The sequence below is a fragment of the Podarcis filfolensis genome (genome assembly GCF_964270895.1).
Source record: "Podarcis filfolensis genome assembly, chromosome: 2".
Taxonomy (NCBI): Eukaryota; Metazoa; Chordata; class Lepidosauria; order Squamata; family Lacertidae; genus Podarcis; species Podarcis filfolensis.
In genome coordinates, this window is record NC_139605.1 from 27861970 (window position 1) to 27876614 (window position 14645).

The 14645-nt window shown below is 42.0% G+C and overlaps 1 protein-coding gene and 1 long non-coding RNA gene across 3 annotated transcripts in view; both read left to right on the forward strand.

Annotated features, from left to right (window-relative positions):
* ARL6IP5 (ARF like GTPase 6 interacting protein 5) overlaps positions 1-10165 on the forward strand; it is a 15103-nt gene extending 4938 nt beyond the window's left edge. For both annotated transcript variants that reach the window (XM_083602544.1, XM_083602545.1), the window contains 2 exons: positions 7767-7984; positions 8718-10165. In XM_083602544.1, coding sequence (XP_083458670.1) covers positions 7767-7984; positions 8718-8890 — 391 coding nt within the window. In that variant the 3' untranslated portion in view covers positions 8891-10165. The remainder of the gene's footprint in view (positions 1-7766; positions 7985-8717) is intronic.
* Positions 10166-12912: 2747 nt separating this feature from the next.
* On the forward strand, positions 12913-14287 carry LOC310757418. Its single transcript, XR_014545184.1, has 2 exons — positions 12913-13209; positions 13252-14287. It is a non-coding gene; the product is annotated as an uncharacterized lncRNA (long non-coding RNA).
* The last annotated feature ends 358 nt before the right edge of the window (positions 14288-14645 follow it).

Below are 14645 nucleotides of genomic sequence, written 5' to 3' on the forward strand. Positions count from 1 at the left end.
AAAACATCTGGTGGGCCGAGTTTGCCTATGCCTACCCTATTGAATGGAAGGAAGTAATTCTGCTTGGAAGCTAATTGGTGTGGCCAAATGTTTGGAACATGGCATTGAGCACTGGGCTTATTTAACTGACTCTGACCTCTTGATGCAAGTTTAAGGGCTCTCATCCATTCCATTTTCTTTTGATGGCTTTCTGTACATAATGAAAAAGTCTTTCCCTCCATGATGAAAATAATTTATATAAATATTTGTATTCTATATATCTCAATATGTTTTACAACACTAAACACATAAAACCATACAATAAAACCGTAAAAAAGTTAAACAGATATCAATTTAACACACACCATTGTGGAAAGATATACCGTATTTTTTCGTGTATAAGACTAGGTTTCCCCCCTAAAAAATAATGTCAAATATTAGGGGGTGTTTTATACTCTGGGCCATCTCCCCCCATTTTCTTAAATCTGAGTCCCCCAAAATAGGAGACATCTTATACATGGGGACGTCTTATAGATGGAAAAATACAATATTTTTAATTGCCTGAATAGGCCTGGCGGAATAGAAAAGTTTTCAGCAGGCATTTAAAAGTTGGCACAGAAGGCATCTGCTGAATATCTGCTCAACGGGCATGGAAGGTGTTAGGCTGGTATTTGATCCCCATTATTGGCAGGTGGAACTGCTACATATAGGCAACCTCACACCTGTGCTAATTACCTGTGGTAATTGGGAATAGGTGGAGAGAGGCCATGTCCAGTGTGTCTGCTTAGTAGAGAACGGGGGGGGGGGGGGAGATTTCCCTTTCAAAATATTTTTGATGTATGTAAGTCTTACCCAAAACATACTTGCTTGGAAGATTGTTCCATTCAGATTTACTGTACTTAAAAAATTAAAAAAAAAAACCTAGCTGCAAGCTGCACTAAGTCACTTAATAATCTGATACAAGGTTCATAAAGTAATACAGAGCACTGTTTATTTTACAATTGCTGAGCTTGCATCTTGGTTTATATGGTTGCATGTTTTAAGGCTTTTCCAAAGTTGAATTTTTCTGGCTCCTCCTTTTCCTGTTTGTTGCTAGCAGTATGCACTGCAAGATCTTTCAGGGAGTGAGGAATAGCCACCTGTGGTGTTGGCAACTAATTTTCATTTCATATAGCATAGAAAGTACTGTGCCTTAACTGTAACTCCATTAGCCTCCATTGTTTCTTCTTGAACATATGTCATCTCCAACTTAGCATTCTCTCCCAACTCTCCTTCCCATCAAATACTCTTTTATCAGTTTACTGTGTTATCATCTGCCCTGTTGAACAGCCATGTAGCCTTGGCTTTGTTTTGTCCCCTTCTTTGTCCTCTGTGTTCAGTCTGTTGCCAAGTTGTGTTCCTTTCTCAGCCTTCTGTAGCCAAAATAAATCTCCTCTTGTTCTGATCACATGATGTCTCTTCTAATCTGCACATTGACTTTATCTCTGCTCCTGGATCCGTTGCAGGCTTCTTCCTGCCTCTTCAAAACCCTTACCCTCTTTTCTCCCCTCTTACATTCTTCCTTTGACCTTTGCTCCACCACTTCCATCTAGCTGAGGGTCTCCTGCTCCCTCAAATTACTCTATTCTTGCTGCACCTTATGCTTGGAACTGCCTCCCCAAACACCTGTGTGACGCTACTTGCATCTCTTCCTTCAAATCTCTCCTCAAAACTCACTTTTTCCATGAAGTCTTAAGCCTGGTGAACATTTAACTCAGGCCAGCTAATGAGGAACATTTACAGTTCAACTAATTAAGTTATGAGTTTTATCAGATATTTCTGTCCTCAACGTCACAATTAAGTAAGCCTGGAGCGTACTTAAAATTGGTACTTTAAGCTAAGCATTGTCTGTTGTAGTATGCAGCTGAAAGAAGGGCAGTGAAGAATAAAACTCTCAATTGGATGCTGTGGCAAGTCTTGTTTTTGCTTCTGGAGTTTTTTCTATAGCTTAAGTAGCCATGTTTCAAGCACTGCCTCTCTTCCATTTCCTGTCTTGCTTCTATTACATTCATAGCTTTGCAGTGCCCTTTATTGTCAGGTTTGTTTTAAATGATCACATTCAGTTGAGCCTCCACCGACAAGGGCCATATGCAAAAAGTACATTATATATAGCCTGACACAAGCAGGTTGCTGAATTAGATTTTGTATGCCATATCTTTAGTTCTTGGTTTCTCTTTCCCCCTTCTGTCCCCTACACCACCACCCCAGGTCACCGATGTCTGCTTCAATTTCATCACTGAACTTTTAACTGGCACTCTCTACAGCCAGCCATTGGTAATGTGCTATGCATCTTTGTGCCCTTCCAACTAAGTAGGAGTATTTTTTTATCTGTCTGCAAAAAGGCAATTCTTTCTAAACATAGTATTTCCTATAGTACTGCTGTAGAAACAAAACTTAAAAAACAACAACATAGTGATATGGAAGATCTGTTAATTTTATCTCTTTCAGTCAAGGTCTCTTCCTAATTCAGGAGGAACTTGCCTTACTTTCTGGTCCCAGAACATGGAAGCCTGTGCTCCTATCACTTCCCTGAATGAACCTTCCCAGCTTCTTAAAACCAAGTATTTCACGCATTGGTGCCAAGTTGTTGGAGAATACAAGCTTGCTACAGTGTGCTAATGCACTGGAAGCAAGGATCTCATAATCAGGCATGCAGTATGCAGTGCTTACCTGGTGGTGGTACATAGGCTGAAACCTTATTACTAAATCTATTCCGTTACAGCTTTGTGTTTGTTTGGTGGCTTCTTTTATCGTTCTTATCGACATCTCGGACTGCATTGGAAGCTTCCAGCTTCTGGGATTGTCCTTAATCCCAGCACCTGCAGCATTGCTTAGTCTGCCTATTTGAGTTAATGCAATGACTTCCTGCTTGCAGTTCATCCAACCAAGACACACTTGATTATGAAATGAGATTTCCACAGTCAGTCTGTTCCACTTTGCTGCAGATGGTTGGAAAGCAAATCTTCTAGTAGCAAATGGAAGCATGTTCTGTTGGCTTGGCTGTATAGAGGAGTACATTATTTGTTTGCCTGTAGATCACTTCTTTATTTTTCGCCCCACCTGCTTTCTTCTAGGTGCAACATCTTTCCAGCAGGCAAAAGTTGTTTCCTGTATCTCTCAATGAGACCTTAAGGCATCCATTTAGTGGTCTATTTATATTGAGTGCTTTACACTTCCTGGTTATTCCTGCCACCACTACAAAACCTATTCCTTGGCAATAAGAACTAATCACCTTCTCCCCAAGTTTGTTTTTGTACGTTGTCCGAGTAACACCAACCTCAAATAACCACCGCGCTACCATGCTACAAGATGTCTTGCACATATACTGGTGGTGTCTGATACGTTCAATAAATCTCTCTAACGAGGGCTATATTTAGAGTGTATCCTATAACTAACCTAGCTCCTGATACCACCTGTGGCATTTAATGACTCCCACTTGGAGGACTTCAGAGCACACTTCAGACATGATGGATTACTTGTCTTATCACCTTAGCTAAGATGGTATCAGCATTGACCTCCTGCTGTTAGAGAAGAACTTTCTAGGGTGTTACCTTGTATTCAGAATTATTCCAAACATATTATATGTGCACTTCTCTTAGGCAGCGGCTGGCTGTTATTCTTGCCAAATGAAGACCATATAATTGTTGATTCAATAGAAATAAATTTGGAGGCAGCAGTTAGTACAGATTCTGAAGTAACATACAATGTTGGCAGGAGGAAGCTTTTGAAGGGACTCTGTACACTCATGCATGTTGTGTTTGAAATGCTCGGCCAGAGAATTTGCCTTGGGACAATTGCATAAGCAGGATGCAGCAGCAGCTAAAGGAAAATGCACCAAGTTCTCAGTCTTTTTAATCTCAGACTATCCTCTGAAATGAGATTGCAGATGGTAACCTAGATACATCTCTGTTCAGCAGGCTCAACCGTAGTGGAAGAGAGAAAGTGATAGTTCCTGCTTTCTGCTTTGGGTCTTGGGGGAGCAGTGTGTTGGAGGTCTTAGGGCTTAGCTTGTCTCCTTTAAAGCTTGTAAAGATGGGGAACTTAGCTGGACTATGGTTTAAGTCTAGGATGTAGGCAGGCATAAATGTTGTTGGGGCTCAACAGTTTCATAAGGGCAGTATCTGTTTACAGCCTGTGTCTACAGGTGGCTTTCCTTGCTGCCTACTCATTGCAAATACGTAGGGCAGGAGTAGCCAATATGGTGCCATCAGATGCTGCTAGTCTGCAACTTCCATGACCCCATCACTATACTTGCTGGATGGGGCTGATGGAAGCTGTAGTTCAACACAATCTGGAGGGACTGCGTTGGTTATCCCTCATGTAGACAGTGAATGTTGGTTTTATGATTTAATGACTGATGTGCCATCTTGTTCTCATCGCTATGGCAAACATCTTACCCCTTTTAACTGTGTTCTACTGCCAGTTGCCCACTTAGTGCTTTGCAATTTGATGCAGATACAGAAGCAAAGAAGCTATTGCACTAGGCAACTTCTGAACCACTCCTTTTGACAGTTTTAAACAAGCTTCCTCACAGTTACAGATTAAAGGCCTAAAAATATGTCTTGATAAAGATTCTAGCAGGCACAGAGACTAACACTTCCAGTTATCAGTTTTTCTCGCCTTGTCTACTTTTTGACCTGTTAACCTCTCACTTCTAGGAGACAGTATTCATGGCCATTAACAACAAATTCTGTTGGGTTCAATCCAGACTCATTCATGCTTGAGTAAAACCCATGAAATCAACAAGACATAACTTAGGTCCCATTGATTTCCCTGGTTCTACTCTGTGCACAATTGAATCTGGATCTAACCTAAAGCCTGCAGCCAAAAAAGTGAAGCCCAGTTAACAATGCTTTATTTTGATCCAAATGGCACACTGAGTTCTGCAGCAGAATCTGACATTTATAGTCGCAGAACCAGCTAGGTAACAAAGATATAACAAATCCAGTGTATTTCTTGCACACTTTCCTTTTTAGGAAATCCGCTTTAACTTTCCTTGTGTTTAATTTTGCCTGTATTTGGGTTTTCAACAGCTTTCAGCCAATTCAATTTACTTTGAAAACTGGAACTTTTGAGTATTGGTTCATTGCAAAGAGATTTTTAGCTGCATAGAATAAAATTGCTTTGAGTGTTTTCTGCCACATAAACTAGTAAGGGTACCAGAGAAGGCAGACAGTTGATTGATGTTAAATACTTCCCCCAAACCATTTTGAATTAGTCTGAAAGATGATGGCTTGCCTGCCTGTGTATTGCAGCAAGGACTTCAAATCACTTGCCTACAACTACAATAGCTCACATTTTAAGGTAGGAACCTGGTCCACAATCAGTTTAGACTGTACTACACATCTCTTGAGGCCTACGGGAAGCTTGACACACACATGCACATGGGGAGCTGCCTTACACTGAGTCAAATCACTGATCAGCTCTCCAGAGGTTTAGACAAGTATTTCCCAGTCTTACCTGGAGATTGAACCTGGGACCTTGTGCATGCATAATAGATATTCTGCCACTGAGCTAACTGCTGTAGGAATCAATTCTGTTACCAAGTGCAATGTGTATAACTTTTATTTTTTTATTTCATACTTCTATAAAATTAGGCTACCTCTCAAAACTCTGGTACAAAACCCGATGGCAGTAAGACTCCCAATGTGATGATGTCCGCCTTGAGTTACTGTTCACTTTTTCCAGGCAGAACATTCAGAAAGTTTTGCTCTAAATATAGCTTGTGGCTGACCAGAAGTGACTCAGACGCTGCAAACAGCAAGCAGACCCGGCCTGTTTTTAGTATGCCATGCGTGAGTTCCTGTGAGCAGCAGGAGCAGGTGGGCAACCCAACCTGAAGCTGTGATGAAAGGAAGATGGGTCTCCTGCTCTTTCACAGCAGTTGTATCATCTCCATTTTATTAAACTGGCAAAGATGGTAAAACTAGCACACGTTAATTGTGTGTTGATAGACATGAATTAAACCATAGATGTACTTCCCAAGGCAGTGCTGTGCAACGTATTGAGGCCAGCAAGGACCCATTCACAAATCAGGGGCTTGGGCCAGGACTGGGTTCTTCACCCATTTGAGTTTCTCCATGGCATGTACAGATGACCGACGGTGAGCCCATGGCTCTGTGTGCCTTAGTTTTGCCTTTGTGATGGGTGTTGTGCTTGTGAAAAGCATGTGAGCGAGGACGGTGGCCCATCCACTGATTTTTATCTATACTAAATGCAGTGGGCTGAAATCTAGCATGTGTTAAAGTTCTGGGTTATATGTAAAGCAGCTTCTTCTGTGGGTTGTAGGCAAATGTGTTCTGCTCACACAGCAGAACTGCCTTCCCCATACCCCCACCCACCCACATCTGTTCCAGAAAGGATTGGGGGAAATTCCTTAGATTCAGACCCAGGTCACAGACCTGCAGGGTGGTTGTTTGTCCAGTTCAGCTTTTTCAACTGCGATAACTTTGGGTGTCCTCTTCCCCACCCCCACTTCCTTTGCATCCCGTTTGATTTTATTTTGTTGGCATCTGCCGAGCTGTTAGTTTGAAATTATTTGAATTGTACCATTCAGGTCTGTGGGTTCTCTGCACTTCGTCTTGACCCTTGGTAGTTTGTCTGACTCCTTGTGACGGGGTGAGCCAAGGAGGGATGCATGTCATTGAGGCCACCCCACCAGACAACTGCACCACCACCCACCTATCTGGTGTTCATGTCTTGTAAGAGAATAAAGCCAGGTTGGGACTGGCACTGTTGCCATAGAATACAATGTTGTATGCTGCGGTGGGTGGAAAGGTAAAGGCGATGCTGGTTTGTTTTTAAGCTATGTCCTCTATTACATATTTTTTTGGGGGGGATATGGAACTGGGCTTATTTATTTTTACTAGCAAGTCAGTCCTGGTGGGGTAGATGAGTGGATGATGATGATGATAATAATAATAATAATAATAATAATAATAATAATAATAATAATAAATTTATTTATACCCCACCCATCTGGCTGAGCTTCCCCAGCCACTCTGGGCGGCTTCCAAAAAAAAATTAAAATACCGTAATACATCAAACATTAAAAGCTTCCCTAAACAATGCTGACCTACATCTTTCTGCTTTGCATGCAGTATTTAGGCCCTGGGTTCTCTTCCCAGATTTCTGCCAGTTAAGGAGAGTTTGTGTCAGAGGCACAGCTTCCTATCGTTCCAGCAGTTTCCCTAAATGCAGCACTCCCTCCACCTGCATAGAAGTGAATGGAAACTCCTTATTGGGATGCCATTAAGATGGAGACTATTTCTGCTTCCGCCCCTGTTAAGCGCAGCCTTTGAGAAAGAAGTCTCTTGAGATGAGCATCCAGCCATAACTGCTTGGTGTGGTCTTGAAGGCGTGTGATGCAACAACTTCCCTGAAGCTAAGCAGGCAGCCCAAAATCCTCTGTATATCCTCTTGAGTTCCCTGGAGGAAAGGGAGGGTATAAGGATAAATAAAATGCATACTTTTTTTTTTTAAGATAGTTTAATCGCTTTCCCTCGTCTAATCCTTTCACAGGCATATTGGTGTTGCAATTCTACTGCAGTACTTTACAAATGAATAATTTAGCCACTGTTAATGGGCCAAACTCCCCCCCCCCCCAATTCCTTTTAGACTTGACTCCAGAAACATAGGGTGATTTGTAGATACAAGGAGATGTATGCAAAATGTCTTTATGTTGAAATAAAATGCTTGCATAACATTTGGAAGACTTTGAGGGCATTTGTACCTTCTTGTCTCTGCAGATTTCTGAATCCACTGAGCATGATCCTCGGTGCTGCTGTGGTGGTCCTGGTGTTCACAGCATTTGTGTGGGCATCACACAACAAAGACTTCATTCGCAGGTTTAAGAAGCACTATCCAGCTGCCTTCGTGGTCGCTATCATCTTGTTGAGCTACTTCCTGATCTCCTTTTTCGGGGGCGTCATGGTGTTCATGTTCGGAATTACGTTTCCTCTGTTCTGTGAGTGCAAGTCTGCTTATTTTTGAAGCAGCTTTTCCTTTCACTGTTTTGTTTTGTTTTGGACATTAAATGCCAACCTTGGTAGGAATTTTTTTCTCCTTAACAATCATGATCAGAAGCCAATACATATGTTTTATTTGTAGAAATATTTCTGTATAGCTTACTGCCTCAGTCTCAAAGCAACATACAGCCGTTTAAGCAACTTCAATATTAAAATTGCCATACAGCATAAAAATACAGCTGGTAGCCCCAGGCAGTATTATTATTAGTAGTAGTAGTAGTAGATGAAGAAGATGGTGGTGATGATAATAATAATAATAATAATAATAATAATAATAATAATAATAATACCTGCTGGAATGAAGCACCAGCCCAAAAATACATTAAATGTATTTTTAATGGGCACTGGAACATCATTAATATCAATGTTTTCCTAAGCTCAGAGGGGAGGTGGTTCCATAATGAAGGTGCCACCACCAAGAAGACCCTCCCTCTGGTTGCTGCCAACCAAGACAGCCTTTCTCAGCTGATCATAGAGATCACACAGGGCAGTAATATAATAAGTGACATTGGTTTTTATTTGCTATCCAGAGAGTCATTATGGCTGGGCAGTATCGGCAGATAGAATGCGCTCTTGGAGCTGATGGTGATAGAACATGCATCTAATGTAGGTATGAAGCGGACAATATCTGTTGGGTATTAATGTGCTTTTTTGCTCCCCGCCCCCCCCCAGTGATGTTTGTCCATGCTTCCCTGAGGCTTCGGAACATCAAGAACAAAATGGAGAACAAGATGGAAAGCATAGGCTTGAAGAAGACTCCCATGGGCATTGTGCTGGACCTTCTTGAACAGCAAGAAGAAGGCATCACCAAACTGGCTGACTACCTGGCTAAAGCAAAGGAGTAAAAAAAACACGCATGCGGTTTATGGCTCTTTGGGCACTTGGTTGGGCTTGACCAACATCACTTTTCAGTCTGGGTGTGTGACAATACGCAGACTGTGAAGATGAAGTGTGGCAAAATAAACAACCCCAGTTATTCAAGGACATCCTGACCAGCATGGGGAGGTGATAGTAACCCTTCTGTGACATGCTAAGAGATCTGGCACACAAATCCAATTGGTGGGTCATAGCACTATTTTGTGGGGGGAGGGAGGGAGGGGAGTGTGGGAATTGAAGGAATGCCTTCTCTAAAACTATTTATGTTAGTGTTTTTCAAAGTGCACTAAATGCAAGCAGCCCCTTTCACTCGCCTGTCTGTCCAAGGAGATAAATCCAAAATTAGTATGAATGAGGTCTTAAAAGTCTATTTTACAGTGTTTTGCAGTGCATCTTAATGTGCCTCTTGAGTGGTCTGTGTTTCCAAATGGAGAACTCAAATGTAGTCACGTAACATGCACAGCTTGTTAGGACAAATCCTTATCTTTCTCCATTTACAAATGGAGACCTTCGTTCTGCATGAGAATTGCAAGTCTGCATAGATAACATCTAGCAAACAAACATTCCTTCAGTGAACCTATGCAGAATTAAAATATTTGGGGGGCAGGGAGTTGCATAACAATACAAACATGATTTTCTGTGCATGCCACATCCAACATGCTTTTATATAATAGAATTATGTAATTATTTAACTCGGCCAGGCTTGATCTGCTATTAAATAGAAGTATGAGTCCTTTAAGAGTCTTTAGTCAACACTTATAGATATATTTTATAGAACAGATGAACTGGAAAATGGACTCTTAATTTTTGCTGAAAATGTATTGTACTGGAACGAAGGATGGGACTGTCCTGGTTTTATTTCCTATAAGGAGAAAAAAACCAGTTCATGCAACCTTTTACAACATATTTAAAGCACCTTGAATTTTTGCTTGAAAGATGGTTGAAAACTTTATTCTAGTCCAACATTGCATATCACACACCTGTATTTTCTTTCTTCTGTGTATTTATGTGCTGTGATCAGACTTGTTTATTTATGCAGCAGATGTCCACAGAATAATATCTCTCATGTGATTCTTTGGATTGGTGTTAGCATTGTAGTCCTCTACCCACTCTTCCTTTTTAAAATGGAGAGATGTAATGCCTCATTCCATACCTTAATTGTAAAATGATTAGTATTTTGTTGGAAATATGGCTCTATCTATGTATTCTAGGATTTAAGAGAAGTAAACTGGTTTTGATCTGTATGTTGTCTCATTTTAACTGTGCTGAGTGATTCTTTTCAGTGTTTGATTTAGCCAATGGCTCCATCGTTGCCATTTTGATTCAAAAATAGAAGAAATAGTACACAGATTCTACTATAATTTTACTGATGCTTTCTCAGTGCAAATTATTTTAAAGGAAGTGATCACAAGTGCAAAGCAGACACATTCTTGATTCTGTTTTTGACCTGGGCAAGAGTGATGTGTCTGAAATACGTGGTTGAGAGACAAAACTCCCTCTTTTGAATTGGTTCTGTTGCCATTTCATGACCGGTGATGCAACATTTTCTGGGGATCTTGCTCTTGGGTTGCTGTTGCCTATGAACACTGCTGAGATGTGCCTGGCCATGGAATTGTTAACATGCACAGAGTTCCGAAGAAGAATGTCTACTCAAAGAAACAGTGTTTGGATGTGCTTTAATGCATGCACAATTGACCTCTGGTAACAGAGACAGGAATTTACAGGCTAGGCGTTGCGAATCCCTTTGTAAATTAATGCACTTTGTAGACTTCTACCATAGCCTTGTCATGGTTGTATAAAAAGATGAGTTTCCTTCTCAAACCTCTCACTATTTTTCATGTAAAACATTCATTTTTGTTTTGTTTTGAATTGAGAGTCTTTAATTCCTTTGTGCTTTATCAATAAAAGGACTGCCTATTAACCTTGGGGAGATACGATGTATCTCCTGGGGGGCCATAGGATGCTGTGGACCTACCCCTCTGTAGTTCGAGAGAAAGGACGGTCTGTGGGAAACGGGCCTCCCTGATGTGGTGATGGAGGAATGATCCACTGACTGTGCTCAGAGGACAGTAGAGCCTGAAACAGGGGAGGCCTAGGTGTGAAGGCCTGTTGTTCACCTGACATTCACCCAAAAAAGAGCACAATAAAATAGCCTGGGAACTAAGACATTTTCTCCCCCATTAGGCTTAGGAAGGCTGTAGATCATCTCATGGTGAAATGTATGGTATGTGTTATTTTAAAGTTGCATCCATAAGTCACTAAAGGACTGCAGTAATTAGTAGTACCTGGCGCTTTAAGAATTTGCTGACTTACCTGCTCGCTCGCTCTCTTTCTTTCTCTCTCCCCACCCTTTCTTTCCTCCAGAAAACTGTCTTCACTATTTGCTTTTCAGGGTGCAGCGACAAAGAGGTGAGATAGGCAAACATATAAGGAGCTAGTTTATCCTTCTGACCTCCCAGTGAAACCCATGTTGAGCGTGTTCCTCAGCATGAAACTTGAAGTCCCTTTGCCTAAATTTACAAAGAGATACCATGTTTAGAAACTCCTTATGGTGCTGGCTGTATCGGCTGTCAACATTGACCGCAGCTGTGCATAGTTGTTTGCTCTCCACACCCGCTCGCTCCCCCACTGCCATGTACTGCTCTAGCTGATGAGCTGCGCCATTACCTGTGATCCCCACTTAAGTCTGAATTCAGCCAGACTAGTAGTTAGGAAAAAGTCCAGTCCCATTCTTGTCTATCTTCCAGTTATTCATTCTGAGCAAGATAAAACTGATCTGATAGATGTACTGACTGGATCTGAGTATCTCTGAATTAGGGTCTATTACACTATAAAAACTTTGAACATTTAAATGCCATACAAGTGAGCAATAGCTACAAGAGTAGAGAGAGACAATGCTCAACTCCAAATCCCTATCCAAACTTTCATCTATGCAGGAGCTTCTGTATGTTGCAACCCTTGAAGTTTGCTGATTCCATCATCTTTGTTCTGCCCCAGGTATATTTTTACTGAGCAGCCATTGGCTGTGCTGCCACATTATTTTCCTTCCTGCAGTGTTGCTTGATGGCAAAACTGAAAAACTTGGAAGCTGCAGGAGACAATTCTTGGGACAAAAGGGTTGCTTAAAATCTCTAGAAAACAATTTTAAAATTCAAATTGTGTGTATGATCTGTACCTTCAATGGAGCTTACTATGGAGGTATAGGATTGCAACCTAAGTCTACACCACCCAATCTCTCATCACATTGTTTTTCTCTACTTCCCTACCACATGGGCAGCAACCAAGACAACCACAGGTCTGCCTTCTCTGGGTTGTATTCAGCTAAGTCCAACTTGGAGTAGAGCCATCAAAATTAATGAGCCAAAGTTTGCCATGCCCATTAACTTCACTGGGTTTGTGCTAGCATTGAATTCCATCCTCTGAAATTTATGTCCTGACCCTGATCGAAGGCTGTGCTCATTGACAATGGGGCTTGTGAAACTTATTTGTTGATTGATTTTACATAGCCAAGCTGCATTGAGCATTTCAAAGCCTGTGTGCTGTTAGTGAGTTTGATTGTGATTAACAGGGCAATGAGCAGCTTTCAAGATATGTTCATGTACAGAGATGGGGATCCTGTGGCCCTGTGGATGTTGGGTTATAATTCCCATCATCCCTGATGATGGGCCATGGCACCTAGGGATGATGGAAGTCCAACATCTGGAGGGCTGCAGGTTCCTCATTGTTGCCACAGTCAGTGGAAAGTACACCACAAAGGCTGTGAGGATAGGTTGTCTTAGTTGTTATCCTAGGAGGCAGCTGCTGCATTGATCTGTAAGTGGTGTAGCTCCACAACCAAACAGTGATAAAATGTGATCTATCTAAGGCAGCATAAATCTGCTAGGTGGTAGCTTGGTATGTCTCAGTGTAATAGAACAGTTGCCCGGCAGGATTCCGAATTTAAACTGGCATAAGTGTGACATAAATTTAAGTTTGTGCAAGCCTGAAGTTTGCATGTTATATCAGAGTCCACCTTTCACAGAAGCATGTTGTATGTGCCTGTTTTACTCATTTCAGATCTGTATTGCAAGTGTCTCCAGAGCAGGAAGGAGAAATACGTTGGCCTCAACTTATAAGTAGGTTGCCATTAACAAAGTTGTTGTGTGCCTCAGTCTTTAGGTACAGCTGAATGCATGATAGTTACATAAGGGAAGTGTGTTAAGGGGGTGTGCTTGAGTGTCTCTTGTGGGGGGAACAATGACATTACAGCTTTTGCAATGGAAGTGCTGTAGTGGTGAATAAATGAGAGGCATAAACTTGTTTAAAGCTGAAAGGCATAAATAAATGAGAGGCATAAAGCTGGTTGCCACAAGTTAATGAGAAAGTGGATGAATTTACACCATGCACACACCGCAACATATTCATTGCTTCTGGAATCCTGCAGTACTAAAAGCAAAAGATCACAAATGAAATGGACATGTACCTGTTTTTCAAAATATTTCCCCCCCACACACAATATGGGAGAGACTTCATCTTGCATACATTGCAGCACTGTATTTCACTCTTCAAAAATCAAAAGAGCTGGCCAATTAAGTCATTGGCCAGGCCAGCTTTTAGATACTGCTAAATAATTGGCCAAGGGTGGATTATCACCTTTGTCTCTAGCGGCTAATCTCCAATCTTCTGCAAGGACCAGGCCTAGCTTTCTCCTCCAGCTTGTAATGAACTTGCAGTTCTGAGCTGGGCAGTGCTCCAAGCACCTGGAGTCACTCATCTAGCAAAGGACTCTGCTCTGCTCCAGCTCCTCCAGTCCATTAACAAGCTGCCCCAGTGGATATCTGAAACTGCAGTCCCATGGCTGTGCTATACAGAGGGTGGCCTTGACAGTGGGGAAGGAAAGAGACAATCAGGGATGCAGCAAGGACAGCGTGGGGCTGCCAGGGGTGGAAGGAGAGCCACTCTTCTCCAAGAGCCCGAGATGCCATGTTTTTAGACAGTGATGAAGAAGAATAAGTGAAATTGCAGAAAGTGCCCCACTGTAACTTGAAGCTGTCAAGAAAGAATGCAAGCCTGTCAGCACAGCAGTCTAGGAAGTGGTGTCAATGTTCTCCAAACCAGTTTCAGCTGTCTTCCCCGATTTGCCTTTGGGTACAGATGTAGGCCACTCACACTATACCTAAATGGATAGCCCTGATAAGACATGAAGTCTTCACAAAGACAAGCTTTGCTGAGAGCTGAAGGCCAGCTTTTATGGCCACGGGTGGTAGGGTGAGGTATCTGCAAAAGCTAATCCTCCAGAGCCCTCATGTGACATGCTGCTGCTCCTCATTGTCATTTGCTTGCTCACCTGCCCTCTTATGGGCCAGAGTGGATGACTATGCAAATAATAATAATAATAATGATGATGATGTATCATTTATACCCCGCCTATCTGGCTGGGTTTCTCCAGCCACTCTGAGCGGCTTCCAACAGAATATTAAAATACAATAACCTATTAAACTTTAAAAACTTCCCTAAACAGGGCTGCCTTCAGATGTCTTCTAAAAATCTGGTAGTCGTTTTTCTCTTTGACATCTGGTGGGAGGGCGTTCCATAGGGCAGGTGCCACTATTGAGAAGGCCCTCTGCCTGGTTCCCAGTAGCTTTGCTTCTCACAGTGAGGGAACCGCCAGAAGGCCCTCGGTGCTGGACCTCAGTGTCCGGGCAGAATGATGGGGGTGGAGACGCTCCTTCAGGTATACTGGGC